Consider the following 14616-nt stretch of genomic DNA (forward strand, 5'->3'; position numbering starts at 1 on the left):
ACGACCAAAATGGAAAAATAGAGAAAACGAGTGGGAGAAGGGCCTTAAACAGTGTCTTATATGTCCGCTTAGAGCCTGGGATCTGTCCGGATTTTCGGTGTTGCTTGTTTAATTTCATCGTGTCGTCGTATTCCTCCAGCCATATTGGGCTCCCGGACGCCGCCTAAGGTGTTGCTGTTTTTAGCTGTATTCTGGCTGTGTTCTGTGTTTATATGAAAACGCGCCTCCTGCCTTTATCCTCTGAGGGTCTACTTAGTGGAAGGAGCATGTTGAAACATTTATTGGCTGTCGGACGCTGGCTTAGGCCGACTCGCTGGGGTCGTGATACTAGTCGATAGCTTGACATAGTAATCGACATACACACAGCTAAAGCAAAGTATCTTAGTGAAAGACAGAACGAACTTCTCATAGGTATAACGTCCATACGACTGCTGAATCCAAAAAGCGTCTCGATTTCGACAACATGTACTCGCTACCTTGATAAACTCAACAATGCGCATCCTACATCACATTATTAGTGCAACATTACGTCATGCCGTACGTTGAAATTGGATAATTTGTACATATAATATATAGTAATTCCACAGTACCGATGAGGTGCTCGGAACAATTATATAATATTTATTAGTAAGACATATCGGTAGCCTTGTATTCTTTCTGTAAGTGAGAAAAACGCTAAAACTTGCCTCTCGTTGATGAATTTTTAAGCTTAAATGTACCTGTTGTCAAATGCACCAGTATACATTATGTAATAACGCCTACATAATTAAATCATTACAATAAGACATCCTGTGCGCTCGTTTCTGTTTAGCGTCCTCGAAAATTTAATCGCGATTACCTGAAAGCTGGAAAGAAGACGTCTTCGTTCCGTTCTCTTTCGATATTACGTGCTTTATCTTCTTTCTCAAACGATGTTAGAATGACATTTACCTGTTAGCGTCGCCGTACAACCCATGCAGTACGTTAGAGTTGGGTTTTGCGGACTTTATCTCGACCTGACGCCCTCTGTCATATCCGCCCGTTGCGCTCCGGCCAGTCACTGCCTACGTATGTAGGACGAGAGAATCTGACGCTTTAAACTCGACAGCAGCGGCAGCAACAGTGGCTGTTTGACGATAGTTTCTCTGAAGTCCAATAAGCGGCCGTCAGGTGTCGAAGTGAAACGGGATATCAGAAGCAGTCGTTCGGATGAGTCGAAATCCGGCAATCGTTTCTGTGAAACACCCTTGCTTATTGCCGTGCCAGCTACCACGGCAAAAGCACTGGAAACAAAAGTAATAATAGCAACTACAGAGTCGCAGGAAATGCGTTAATACATCAGCCATCGTCAAACTTTAGACACCGCGAATTGCAAGAGAGATTTGGTTTTTGAGACTTTACCTCTGTAATAATACTGCTTCCGGTCCTTCGACTATTGTTATCTTATGCAAGCAATGGTGAAACAATGAATAGCTGGCGTCGTTCACAGGCGTCCTTTTTTCGTTCCACTAAAGCATAAAAAGGAAAACATTGCCGGTTGAAAGAAGAGACAGGCGGCGGCGGCGGCGGCGGCCCACTTCGTGTACAAGTACCAGCTAAATTCAAACTTCCCAGCCTCGCGTTGAAGACTCACAGCTTTGGTTGAAGTAGAAATACCGGCCAGGTAACCCGTCTTCTCGACGAAAAAACTGCGCACTGTCTTTGTAATGATATCCGAAGTTAGCGTCGGGCGGAATCGTGAACAAATGAACTCGTACTGTTCCGCTTTCGAAAAGCAAACGAAGGTAGGAAATGGCTTAACTTGTGCGCGCTGTATCCGATTCGTTCTCTTCCGGTGATGCCAGTGAGGATGATCTGTACTTTTGGTCTTTTAGCTGACATTGTATAGTCATGTATGAATACTCAATCGCAGGCAGTGCGCTTCTGAGTAACGACAGTCATACGCTGTAGTGGAGACGATCGTCGTTTGTCAGTCGACATAAGAAAATTGTTTAACACCTAGTTGGATGACGGCTTTATTGATGCCGTACGATACGAATAATCGTCCAGGGATCAAACGACGTCTCAGTTCGGACCTACCACAAATAGAACGATCATAGGGCAAATGAAGGGAACTAGGTGAGCTTTGTTCGAGGCTGGATTGCTTAACTAGGAGGATATACTAGTAGATGTATCGTTGGTAAATATAGCACATTTACTTTAGTATTCTGTGGTAACTGCTGTGTGGAGTGTGGGGTAGGAGTGACTAATGTCTTTTATGTCGATAGGTTTCGAGCTAGATTCACTGCCCTGAATCGTTCGATCTGCCAATGAATTCGTACATTGATGAACCTCACTAGTAAGCCAGTAATAGGAGTTCGCGCGCACCCCACGGCGAAAAAGATTTGGAGTTTTCAGCTTAACAAATTGCTCGAAACTTAATAGATTGGTTTCCTCAGCACGAATCAAGAACTCTAGCATCGCTCGGACACGTTCTAGTAGAGTAACACGAATAGGATATATCTCTGTACAGTTGGTACAATAGAAGAGCCATAAAAAGCAGTTGTTAGGGTTGTTGTATTATTGTTCTTATCATATTCTATTCACTGCGCGCTTTGTATGTATATTGACTACAAGAACTAGACCGGAACACCGAAAAGAGGATCAAGCAGCGAATTGAAATGGAAGAAAGCTTCCGTCGAGATCGCTCTTTGATTTTGCTATAGAAAATTAATGGCAGAAATGGCAAATTTCGTCACGGAGCTGAGAAGAATTGCTTCTGTGTGCGTCCATGTCAATTTTGCGTTATTTTCCGTAGCGAAGATTTAGCGTATCGAATAAGCATGACCTCGAGTTGTCGATAATTACATCTCTTCTATAAAGATACGGCCCGTTCCACGTTAGCGGTCTCTAGTGCTAGAAATTCTTGTTGAGTCCTTAGTACGTATTTCACAAGACTGCATTAGATTTCATGCACAGAAGTTATTATAGGAATCGTAGGATTTTAGGTAGCATATAGCGATTGGCTTGCACCTGTCTCATCCCAGTCTTTGGTGGGATTCGCTTGAGGGTTCAGCGCTCGACCTCTTGCTAAGTTACTAGACACCAACTATCAGCCCCTTGAGATGAATGAACAAGATTTTCAATGAAAGTTCTGTAACAATTTTCGCACCATACGGACGCGGCATTACTGGTCATTGCTTCGATTTAATTGATTATAGTCGCTGTTTTACGGCTCTAACGTACGCTAACATTCGATTAAGTCTCTAATTCTTGTTAGAGGTTTATATTAGATTTTATGTAACTATTACAAGACACGCTAACACAGTTCGACCTCAATGAGCGTTTGTGGACAGTTACCGTCGTTGTTGTGTAACTCGGTGCAAGAAATCGGCCATCACGAGATTAGTACAAATTATTGTCTAAATATCGCACAAAATCGTCTATAAGGAAGCTGCGGCACCTGTCCGTGTTGGCATGACTTGAAGTTAAGTTGAAATCGTTCATTGACTACTAAATTTTTTGTACCCGCTGCTGCGTGATTTGTTCCGACAGCACATACAAAGAGAGAATGTTCTGTCTATTTCTACCCTTCTCCATGCCTATTGTTCCCTCACCGAATCGATACGATAGGAAACAGCGGATGCCCATAGAGAAAACGGTAGCTTTTAAGTCGATTGAGTCTTGTTAGAGCCAGCCTTTTTTTAGATTACCGATCTTGTGCCTGCTAGATTCAGTGAAGTATAGGAGACACAGTGGTTGTCATGGCTAGATACTGTATTCCCCGGTTTCGTCTGCGGTTGATCTCCTTTGCTGTTGTTAGAACTTTGTTTATTGGAAACACTTCTTTCTGGCCGAGTCACCGAATGCCAGGGTGTTATATATTTTTGCTTCTATTTTAGTGCTGTTCCTTTATTCGTCGTTTCATCTTTTTCTTTTGCAAATACGATCTCACGCAGACGGATTTTTCACTTCATTCGCGTCCATGCTTCCAAACCCATCCCTGAAATGTCCAACATCGATAAGCGTTGGCAGGAGCAGCGCCACGTTCTAGTGTCGCTTTGTTGACCATTGCCGCGGCAAGAGGCACCCCTGCGGGGTTTCCCAGTGAGAGACCGAGGCCTGCCTCTACCGACAGAAGGCTCAGGCCATCGAGTTTTGGTTGCATCGAAACCGCCAAACAGCGTTGAACGCTCTATGTCTGCCACCGGTCTCGTGAACCAGAAGCAAAATAGTATCAAGAGGACAAGCCAAGATTTAATATGGATGGAGGAGCTTGTTCTGAAAAAAAGTAGACGAATTAGCTTCGTTTAAAATTGCTTGCTTTCGCCTGATCTGAAGTCTGTTCAGATACAGCGACAGCGACAACAACGGATAGAAACCTTTAAGTTCTGCGCGCACCCATTTGACGCAGAATTTAGCAACCAGCAGCCATATATATACGTAAGCATATGAATCGATACTTGTACAGATATAGAGAGGCCAAACAGAAGAAGACGCACAAAGACAGTGGACGGCAGGACGACGTCAGTAGCGCAGAATACCATCTGGCTTACGTATGCTATCGTTGACGACACAGACAATAAGAACGGGCACTGTGGGTCATTCGTTTTTTCTATTGAACGAAGTGTAGATCTTATTTTGCAAATGACAAAAAGTCAGGAGATTGAAGTCTATTATGGGGATGCCAATATCCTTATGATTATGTTTATAAACATTACTTAAGAACTATAATGCTATTGCTGATTTTTTATTACCGACAGAGTAAAACGAGTAAGAAAAAAAGCAATGACATTTCTTATTGAAAACGAGAGAAGAGAACTCGTTCGGAAGACTAATCCTTTGTCCAACCGATAACTTAAAAAAGTTGAAAAACGCAGCTAAATTCTAAAGGATTTAATACGACTCTAACGAAAATATAGACTTGTATAAACCCCTATATGAATATGAAGCTGAAACGTTGGAAAGCAATGTGAAGGTAAATATTGGCAAAAGGAACTTTCGCTCTGAAATTGTCACCGTTATCAGGCACAGTTCGACGTGCCAGATCCCTTTAAAATACGACAACATCAGGCCTTTATTGAGTTGCTCTGACGACACAGTCTACTCATAGGGGTCAGCTGCGTGTTGATCCGCTAACCCATTAAAGCGCTGATTCTGCCGACACACGGTACGAATGTTAACCCAGACAAAGAAACGCTAAAATCATATTCACTGCTGGCGAGTCAGGGCATCTAATACCATATTGTACCATATACGGTAGCGCATTACAGAAAACCTATGATAGCTAGCCCTCTTAAACTATTCGCTGTTGTGCGAGGGTGTGGTTTCGCCCTTCGAGCCCAAAAATAATGGAATATAATGGGCCCGATATGAAAAGTTGGATGACTTGCGTTTAAATAGATCGCCGGTTAGTACCAAGAGCTGATCACCGAGTTAGCTTGATAATTCGTTGTTTGGTCGATCAGTGGGGACGACGTCACACGAACCGACATGTCAGATCAGAAATCGTAATATCGTGCTGACTCATTATGACTGAACAATGTTAGCGCGTGCCTGGCTGACTGTTGGCGGCATTTGCTGCTTCTGTCGAGAACCTATTAAATCAGTAAAAGGTCAGCTGTACGATAGCCATTTACTGGTAGCACAGTAACAAGTATCGAGAAGATCGTCTTCGGTGCACGTCAGTCGATTGCTTGTTGCCCGCCGTCTTCTCGTCAGGATACGCCACGATGCATCTTTCAAATGTAACATCGGATTGGTATTGCCATTCCGTCAAACGCAGAAGCTCAATCAATCTCAGCTAGCTCCCTGCGTCCTCTCTGTCGATGCATAAAGCCATCTCTCCAGCTGTAGCTTGTTGTAGCATCTAGGAACGGTTCAACAGAGCAGCGTTCTCTTTACGCCATTGAGTGTACAGCACATGTGGGTAACAGGCTGCACGGCTCGAACCGGTTTATATTACGGAAGTTTGATTGCTGGCTATACAATATGAGCATGAGGAGAACTTCGGAGTTTGGTTGATCTGTTCCGCTGCTTCCGCTGGGCGCAAAAGATAGAAGCAAGCAGAAGGTTGACATTGTGACCTGTTTATCAGATCAGCGTATATACACGTTCGGTATATTGTAGAATGTAGAGTGATCGTAATCTGGAAATGGCACCCGAGTCAGGCAGAGGTAATCGTCGTTGGAGCACTACCTTTTCGTTCACCGTTAATTCTACTATAATCTGAGTGTTTTATTGGTTACGTAAATAAAGTGCGTAAAATTATGGTGAGAGTTTAAAACAAAAGCAAGCTCAGAGTAAATATTCAACAGAAAATTAACAATTGCAGTATAACGAAATGAACAACTTCGACGTTGGAGGAAGTTTCGTCCGCTTTTTGTTTTGTTCGTTTCCTAGCCTGTCGGGTGGACCTTGTAGGAGCTAGTTCAGTTAGCGAAGAGTCGACGAAATCTCGCACCGTCCATCTTCAATTTCCTCAGTTTCATCTTCAGTGTTTTCGTTACTTAAGGTAGCTATGACTTCGCACATAAGCATGTGACGTTTTATTGCCGAGGCGTTCTACTGAGGTGCACTAGTAGAAGGCTCAACAAAATCAAAACGCACTGTGAAACGTCTAGCGCGTAGGTAGACGCCATACGTATATGCGTAATCCCCTTTGGTAAGCTGAAGTCAATCTCAAGTCACTGAAGTCAGGAAGTCTTGGGGTTAGATCACGATTTAAGGCCGTTTCAATTTACACATTTGCCACCAGGGGCTGGCCCCCTGCGTTTGCCAGCATGTGAATGTCCGTTCTCCTTTGAGTATACGTCTGCGCGAGGTGCTGTAAAATGGAGATAAGATCACGGCGAGATCATTTCTAAAGACAGCTGATCCTAATCACCTCTATACATACGAAGTAAGGCGATCTCGGGTACGTATCAGCAGCGGTTACATTGAGATATGACGCAGAGACGACGATCTTTTGGCTGTTGGTCTACTTATTTTGGTGATTTTATGAGTAGGCATAACACCTCGCATCTTGCTTGGGTCACTAGGCTCATTCCATTTTGCTTGCTTCGCGTGTGTTCTTCACAATCAAATTACAAACAAATAGTATATAGACACTAAATAAAATCGTTCATACGTGCGCCTGGCAAATAGCTGCTCTGTTAGAGGCTCGAACACATGCACTTAAGGGATGTTAGTTCTATACAGATTTTAACTAGATGCCCAGATAAATTCCGACCGGGTAAACTGAATAATTAGCAAACCTTCGATACCGTCAAAGCAAGCTCTTTAGAAAATCCCAATTCAGATATCAAGGTTGTGAGGCGGCAATGAGGAGGATAGCGTAACCAAATTGTTTGAAAAAACGACATTTCGCTTTGTCGTTCATTGAAAGATCCGCTCTTCGAACATGGAGGCGTTCAATGCCTGAGCAATATATTTCACGTGCGAGCATTGCAGAAGAAAGCTGAGCGCATAGAAACACCGTACATATTTATACTGGTAGAACGGATACACTTAACTTAGCAGAAGTTGACGACTACCACCACTTTCGAATGAGTTTTTTATCGATCTGTTTGCACCCGATTCATAACGGCGGCAGTCGCACGAACAGAGAGCGCCTGCGAACCTCCGTAACAACCGGTGACTTCACTGCTATAATTTGTGCTTTTCGAACTCAATCAAGAGTATTTGCTGCTGCTGTTACTACAGCTGCTGCTGATGGCGACGATAACGACCACGACAACGATGATGTTTAAAGGCGCGCTCTCGTTCTCGATGATTCTTTCTTCACTCGCACAGATAGTGAGTAGGTTACCATCTCCATCCTAAAATCGTAAATGCCACGTCTCATCAAATCGAGCTATCGGCGGCAGAAGTATCATCATGCGATCTAGTAAAAGGGTCCCGCTCGGCAAACAATGCGTCCTGACATATTGCTTAGCAAAAAGGCTGCTTCCCTGCCCTATTGTTCGTGTATCCCTTGGTTAATATAGACTGGAGAGGGCCCCTTAACTTGATGTATGAGGCTGCTGATGCATCGATCCGGTGCGTACGAGTTACTTAGAAGCAAAGCATTAGCACTAGCCATCACCACCATCGCAGGCGAAAAAAGTAACCACACCGACGAAAAACCAATTTCAAATAACAAGCATTTACCCTGCACCGACTTCAGTCTATGCCAGTGTGCCCGCGCTACTTTCGCAAGGCCTATGCTACTGCTTTTGTTTAGCACTTCGAAGTAGTAGGACTCACTACACTGAATAAGGCCGGTTGCTTTCTCTGACCTTAATATGCTCTTTTGGCACTAATACGTGGCCATGTTTCACCTAACACTTCAGACAGCTTGATCCGATGGTGGAAGAACCGCTAGCGTTCTTTAACGATACACACGTTATAGATTAATTTCTCTATTTATCTCCCGGTCTTTGTTTGGTCTTCGATCTCATCACTTCTGCCTGTCTGTCTGCTCTTTCTTTGACGTTTTCGGACGCTTCGTCCGTCGCTCCGCCCCATTCTTGAGACTTGATTTAAGACAGTACGACTTAGACTCATGGGCGTCAATCTGATGGGTTTGCTATAATTCTCTGCATGTAGGAGTCTCTGCGATGTTCCATGCCACTGCTGAATACGGCCAGTTGACAGAAACTGACTCGGATGAAGATAACTCTATACTGGCATGGTGTATAGCCATATTAAAAAGCAACAACGCAGATGCTGTTGCTGAGAGGATCTGCCAATGTTTCGCATGTTCCGGTCGCGATGATAATCATTTGACGTGCTTGAGACATCGTTTAGAAACAATACTGGGATCTTTGTACAGCACGTAGCGAGCACGCATCACGAAGCAGCGTTAAAAGGACTGCGCCGACCTACAGACAGGCGCTGCTCTTTATTGCTCCGTCGATGATAGCAAACCTGTGAGCTCTTCAGGACGCCATCAATCGTAGTCATCTTCGAAGGGGACTAAGTTGAACTATTCAGTAAGCACTCGAAATGAAGGGCTGTGGAATCACGCCACCTTTGTAAGTTTCGATAGATAGCACTCATTTGAGTTAGAAAGCCCAGCAGCGGAAAACGCGGCGTTGAACGTTGAGCAATTGACGGATGATTGTATCGTATTTGTCGGTGCAACGTCACATGTTTTTCCAACAGCGATACGCACACGGGCAGACGGAGTGATGAATCGATCAAAGAAATCGATGCGATTGGCAAACCTAAAGGGCTTTTAGGCATGTTCATATATATATACATGTATATATCTATATACACGCTCGAAATCATGAACGCGTGGTTAGTGATTAGTGCTGTTGCTAAGCCACGCACAACTTGACAAATAAGAGTATTTGTCTATTACTATACATGTATTTGCCCATGTCGCCCCCCTTGGTTAATTCGGCTTCCTGGTGATCGCCTTCTTTATTCGATGTTTGCCAGCATTGAATTACTCAACTTGTTTTTTCATATTGAACACTTGAAATAGTTACATATCTTGGGTGACACATTTCCCTCTAGCAGTTTCGATTGCCGTTCACAATATAAACTGTTAGACGAAGTTCTGAAACGAGATCACGTTATGTTCCTACTTGTAACTTTGAAGTTTGTCACAAACTGGTTTTCACATTGAAATTTGCTAAGACACTGTTGATTGTGTTTGTTATATGCAATTAAGGAAAGCAAAACTCGTATGAGCTCATTTATTCCTACTCCCGAACATATCGATATGCGTCCTCCGGCGTTCTCTGACAAACATATAGAGAAACGATTTCTGCCAAGGGCATTGACATAACGTAGTTCATCGATGTTTTTGGTATAGCTATGTTATTTTTGTTATTAATCTAGTCATCGTCACGTTCATAAACGCTGCTATCTCGTTATGGGCGACTCTCGCCTCCTAATAAATATATGGGCCCAAAGAGACGAGAAGCTACGTAGAAGCGCCCGCCTGACGCTCGTTCCTTGACACTATTTCTTACCTTCTATTCTGGCTAAGTCGATGCTGCAGTGCTCGACAGAGCCATCAGTGCGTACGGGCCCGATCTGTCAAGATGGAGCCGCTTCTTGTGCAATAACCACCATTCGCCTGAGCATTGACAAGGGGGTCCTCTGTTCGGTTGAGTAGGCCGTGCATCCTTCCGCTCTTAAACTCCTTCAGACTGACATTCTCCTTCTTTCTCAAATCGAAGGGAGTTGACAGCCAGTTAAAGACAGTCCTTATTTTTCTGCTGCCATTCGAATCCGGATTTTGGGTCGGTCGGTCGGTGTAGAAGTCGATGTAACGCTGTTTGCCACTCCTTTCAGCAGGATAATACAGTCCTCTACAGATAGAAATGTCAAAGTAAACTCAGATTACCTGGCGACACGCGATATCGGCAATATGTGCAGTTATTTATAATATAAGGCTGCTCAGAGATGCCATAAGGTAAACGTGGAAACAGGATCTAAGCTGTAGGGGAGCCAGAGTGGTGTTTTACACGAGCAGTGTCGTAAATTATACTCCGTCGATATTTAACAGTTGCATCTGTCGCCGTTAAGTACATATTAGGTAATTTATTTAGACCCAATCTCATTTCAACTTTGTTGGCTTGCGTATCCGATTATACTATGCTGTCTATGAAGGAAATTCTTCACCAATCTTCTATTGAACCGATATCACGCTTAGCTAACGTGTTCATCCATTTTCATGCTATTCAACTAACAAAGACGACTGCTGTAGTTCCCGTATTGTGAACCTGAAATGGAAACCTGGAAACCTGAAATTCGCCTTAGCTGATATAGAACTATAGCGTTAACAAAAAGCTGGTCTTTTGAACGCATATCACCTATTATTACGGTTTCTATGAAAGTCGAAAGCAGACTACAGGATCCATACTGCATTTGATTATACACTGGAGTCAAATTTGTTTTTTTTCTAATACTTTTATCAAAGACAAATTAACGCGCTGTACAAATAGAACTAAAAAATTTTCATTAGAAATTGTTACCTTTTAAATGTCAATTGCGTGCTATAAACTATAAAATGTTAATTATACACATTAATAATAGATTTGATAAACACAATATCTATGTATGGTCCATGAATGTTTTATCTGTGATGATAATTGGGCAGTGGTCTCATTCACCGACCCAAATCACGCCGATGAGTAGCCTGCAGCTACCAGCAGTCTGACGAGGACAAGACAATAACAGCAGTCCTGAGAAGCTGCCACGGTTTTCTCTGCCTTTCACACCGACCACCACGTTATCCTGTTTCATTTCCCAACCTCCTAACCAGTGCCGAAACAAGCCGTCTAAAGACTGAGCCTCTTTCTGGGTGAACGAGCTTTTGTCTCTTCATTCGTTGCATCCAACCGAAAATATTGGGGATTTCAGCCGGTCTACAGGCAAAAACCAGGACCGGCCTGAGGCACCAAGGTGAAAAGAATGAGCCACCGACGATCAACTGTTGGCGGTGATCAAAACACAGTTGATCAGAGGGAGCTGCATGTTCTACTATGCGCCCTAGTGACGGCCGACGAATCAAAGGCGGCCAGAGCCGAGCAATTGGTCATCCGCATCGTTAATAGCAGCTGAGCCCGTCCGGCAAAAAATGTAAAAGTACATTTTGCAGGCACTGACAGACCGACCAAATGGGAATGCAGCCGACTCGATATCGACGTAGGCACTGTTATGCGGCCGTGGCGAGACCTTCCGCCTGTAGTTCACCATCGTTTTGCTTAACCACAGCTATATAGCCAAGTCCAAACCGCACTAGATTAACCAACGAAATGCTATCGGTTAGTCAGATCATTTGTTGTTGTTGTGAACTAAGCTGACGCTCATACATCCTACCTTACAGCCTGCGCCAGCAGCTTTACCTTGTAAAGCTGCTGGCGCAGCACTCGTCTACTGGCTGCCTACATACCTACCTACACTAGCTCTCATTTAGGCGGCATGCAAAATTCTTGGGTATACGTGCGTGCTTCTCTATGTGGCTCTAGAAAGATGAAGGGATTCTCTCGATTTCGCACTTTGGGAGAGAAGGCTTGCCATGTGCGAAAACAAGAGTTTTCGACCTAAGTCATACTTACGCTTTGCTTAGCTAGACCTATCTTTGAGCGTAACCCATAAATAGTGTTGGATATACGCAGACTGCATCTCGTTCCTTTGTTCGCAGGAAATGTCCTACCGGCTAGCGATAGTAAACCGGAGACGGTCGCTAAGCGATCTCTTTCTGCTTTGCTGTTTGTCGCTGCGGACAAGGACAAGGACAATGAAAGGCTTGTTGTCCCCTTCCTTACACTCACGTGTTGCCTCTACTGAGCACTGCTTTTCTTTCGGTCCGAATCTTATTCTAACTCAGTTTCGGTGCAGTCCCTGTGCAGCTGTATAGTCAAGAGTGAATAGCTCTGTCTAGTTCGATTAGACTTCCGAGACTCAATTGCGGGCCACCTTATTCAAATATAACTCCTGGACGACGATATGACAGTCACAGCGGTTCAGGTACCTGATGCTATGGTTAATGACGATTATTTTGAAAACAGTCAGGTTGCCTTAGCCTGAGGGCAAACGAGGTAGAGGGCATTTCCTTTGTCTTGCTATAGCTGTCTGGACCCTTTAAGGCAGAGACTTACACGCCCAGATACTGACTCAAAAATGAAACTTATGAAACGAATCTCGTTTGCTGAAAATAAATTCCAAATTTGATAGAGGCACATTGTTTCTAACCTATGACAAAACTAAGTGCTGTTACTTCATCTAGCTTTTGGCATCATCTTCTTCGCATAAGTTTAGATGTAGTAATTTCATCGCATGTCTGCCTGTCGTTGTTTTCTGTTCCAAACGATATCTTTCTTTAGGTAAACCAGTAATCGTACAGCGACCAGAGGACACAACCGTATCTGACGGCAACGTTGTGCGTCTTGAGTGTTCTGCAACCGGAGACCCCCAACCTACGATTCGATGGACCCACAATGATAAGGACGTGAAAGAGTTAGCTTCCACATTCTCATCGAGTACAAAGGTCCTGAGTAACAGATCAGGCGTCTCATCAACACTCGAAGTTATAAACCTTCGTCCCGATGATCAGGGGGAGTATTTGTGCGAAGTTTCAAATAACGTCGGAACTGTCAAAGCATCCGCTCGAGTCAGCATTCAATGTAAGAACTGTAGCTAACTCGTCACTTGGACACGAAAATACTCATCTTTAAACTAAGATTCATACGCACGTTATTATAATGAGCTGTTTTTAGTAGTAAGGTTTTTTTCTATTTTTTAGCACGCCCACTTTTCCGTCAGCGCCCACTGGACCAGCGGGTGGCATTGCATTCGACGGCAGTTTTGCACTGTGTAGCCTTTGGTAGTCCCTCACCCAGCATATTCTGGAGCCGCGAAGATTCCAGCGAGCAGGAAAGGCTAATGTTTCCAAATAATACATACGGAAGGATCACTGTTGATATTGAAGGCACTTTAACGGTGACAGATGTCACAAAAGAAGATGAGGGATTTTATGTGTGCTCGGCGCTTTCAGCGTTGGGTTCGATAACGGCCAGGGCCCACCTGGAAATCTCCACTCTAGGGGACACTCCTCCACCATTGATCTCAGTTTTACCTGTTAACCAAACAGTGCCCGAAGGTGAATCTGTAACGGTGCACTGCAAGGCTGAGCCAGCATCAGCAGGCTCTAGTGCGCCCAATATTCGATGGCTCTTCAATGAGAAGGAAATCGATGAAGAAGACGACGATCGAATCACCGTCGAAGACACCTCGCTTACAATTCAAGGTATGCTGAAGAGGACCCGGGTGAGAGATTCTCAATATATCTTGTGCAGCTGACACTTGATGGAGGGTTTCGACTTAACTTGTTCCATTTGACGCTTGCTAGACGTTTTTGGTCTTTAAGGAAATCTGTTTTTTTTTTTTTATTTGCTTAGAGTGTATGTTCGCTATTTGTTAAAGCTAAATTTAGAGGCTAATGATCATCTCTTTAACGAAAAATCTTAGAACTTGTTTTGAGGAGAGAAATAGGTGCTTCACCTACCCTTCGATTGGGCGCCACATAGCACCTAAGAAGCATTTAGCTGTTATCCATAGCATAATAGCTCCATAGAATTAAGATCGATCTCGATTGCTTGTTGACTAATGATTACATTGTGGTTATTCGCGTGCTTTTTTGACCTTCGTATCGCGGGTCATCGCCGCTGGTTATTTCCGTCAATTATGTTCTCGTGTACTGATCGTATGACAGATCCGGTATCCGATGATAGTGGACTTTACACTTGCATTGCGTGGGGTGACGGCCGTGAGACGAGACGGAGCGCTTCACTCAAGGTTCTTCAAGGTGAGTCGCTTCGATATTTTTTTGCCAGCCGTCAACTAACTCATCCAATCCGTCCGATTCAGGACGGGACTAAACTACGGCGTACTATTTGAAATGTTTATGTTAGCATCGATTTTTATTGTTAACCTTAAATTCGGTAAGCTATTTTTGTTTTATGCTATTGTTACGGCCTATCTGATGTCGAGAAAGGCGGATATTCCGTTCCAGTCAAATGTATTTCTAAATAGAACAAGGACAAGCTGTGAACAGAGAACCGCGCAGAAGAAACACAATCGCAGACAATGAGCGGGAGGACGAAATTAAACACACATAGTTCTCGTCGTCAACGTTAGCTTTCCGTTTGATAA

General features: G+C 43.8%; 1 protein-coding gene across 1 annotated transcript in view; it reads left to right on the plus strand.

Moving 5' to 3' along the window:
• Positions 1–14616, plus strand: part of LOC111246373 (protein sax-3-like) — a 139183-nt gene that overhangs the window by 117499 nt on the left and 7068 nt on the right. Inside the window, exons 8-10 of the mRNA XM_086985563.1 lie at positions 12789–13088; positions 13208–13711; positions 14177–14269. Of these exons, the coding sequence (XP_086841689.1) occupies positions 12789–13088; positions 13208–13711; positions 14177–14269 (897 nt within the window). The remainder of the gene's footprint in view (positions 1–12788; positions 13089–13207; positions 13712–14176; positions 14270–14616) is intronic.

The sequence above is a fragment of the Varroa destructor genome, unplaced genomic scaffold (assembly GCF_002443255.2).
Source record: "Varroa destructor unplaced genomic scaffold, Vdes_3.0 BEIS01000003.1, whole genome shotgun sequence".
In the NCBI taxonomy this organism is placed as follows: domain Eukaryota; kingdom Metazoa; phylum Arthropoda; class Arachnida; order Mesostigmata; family Varroidae; genus Varroa; species Varroa destructor.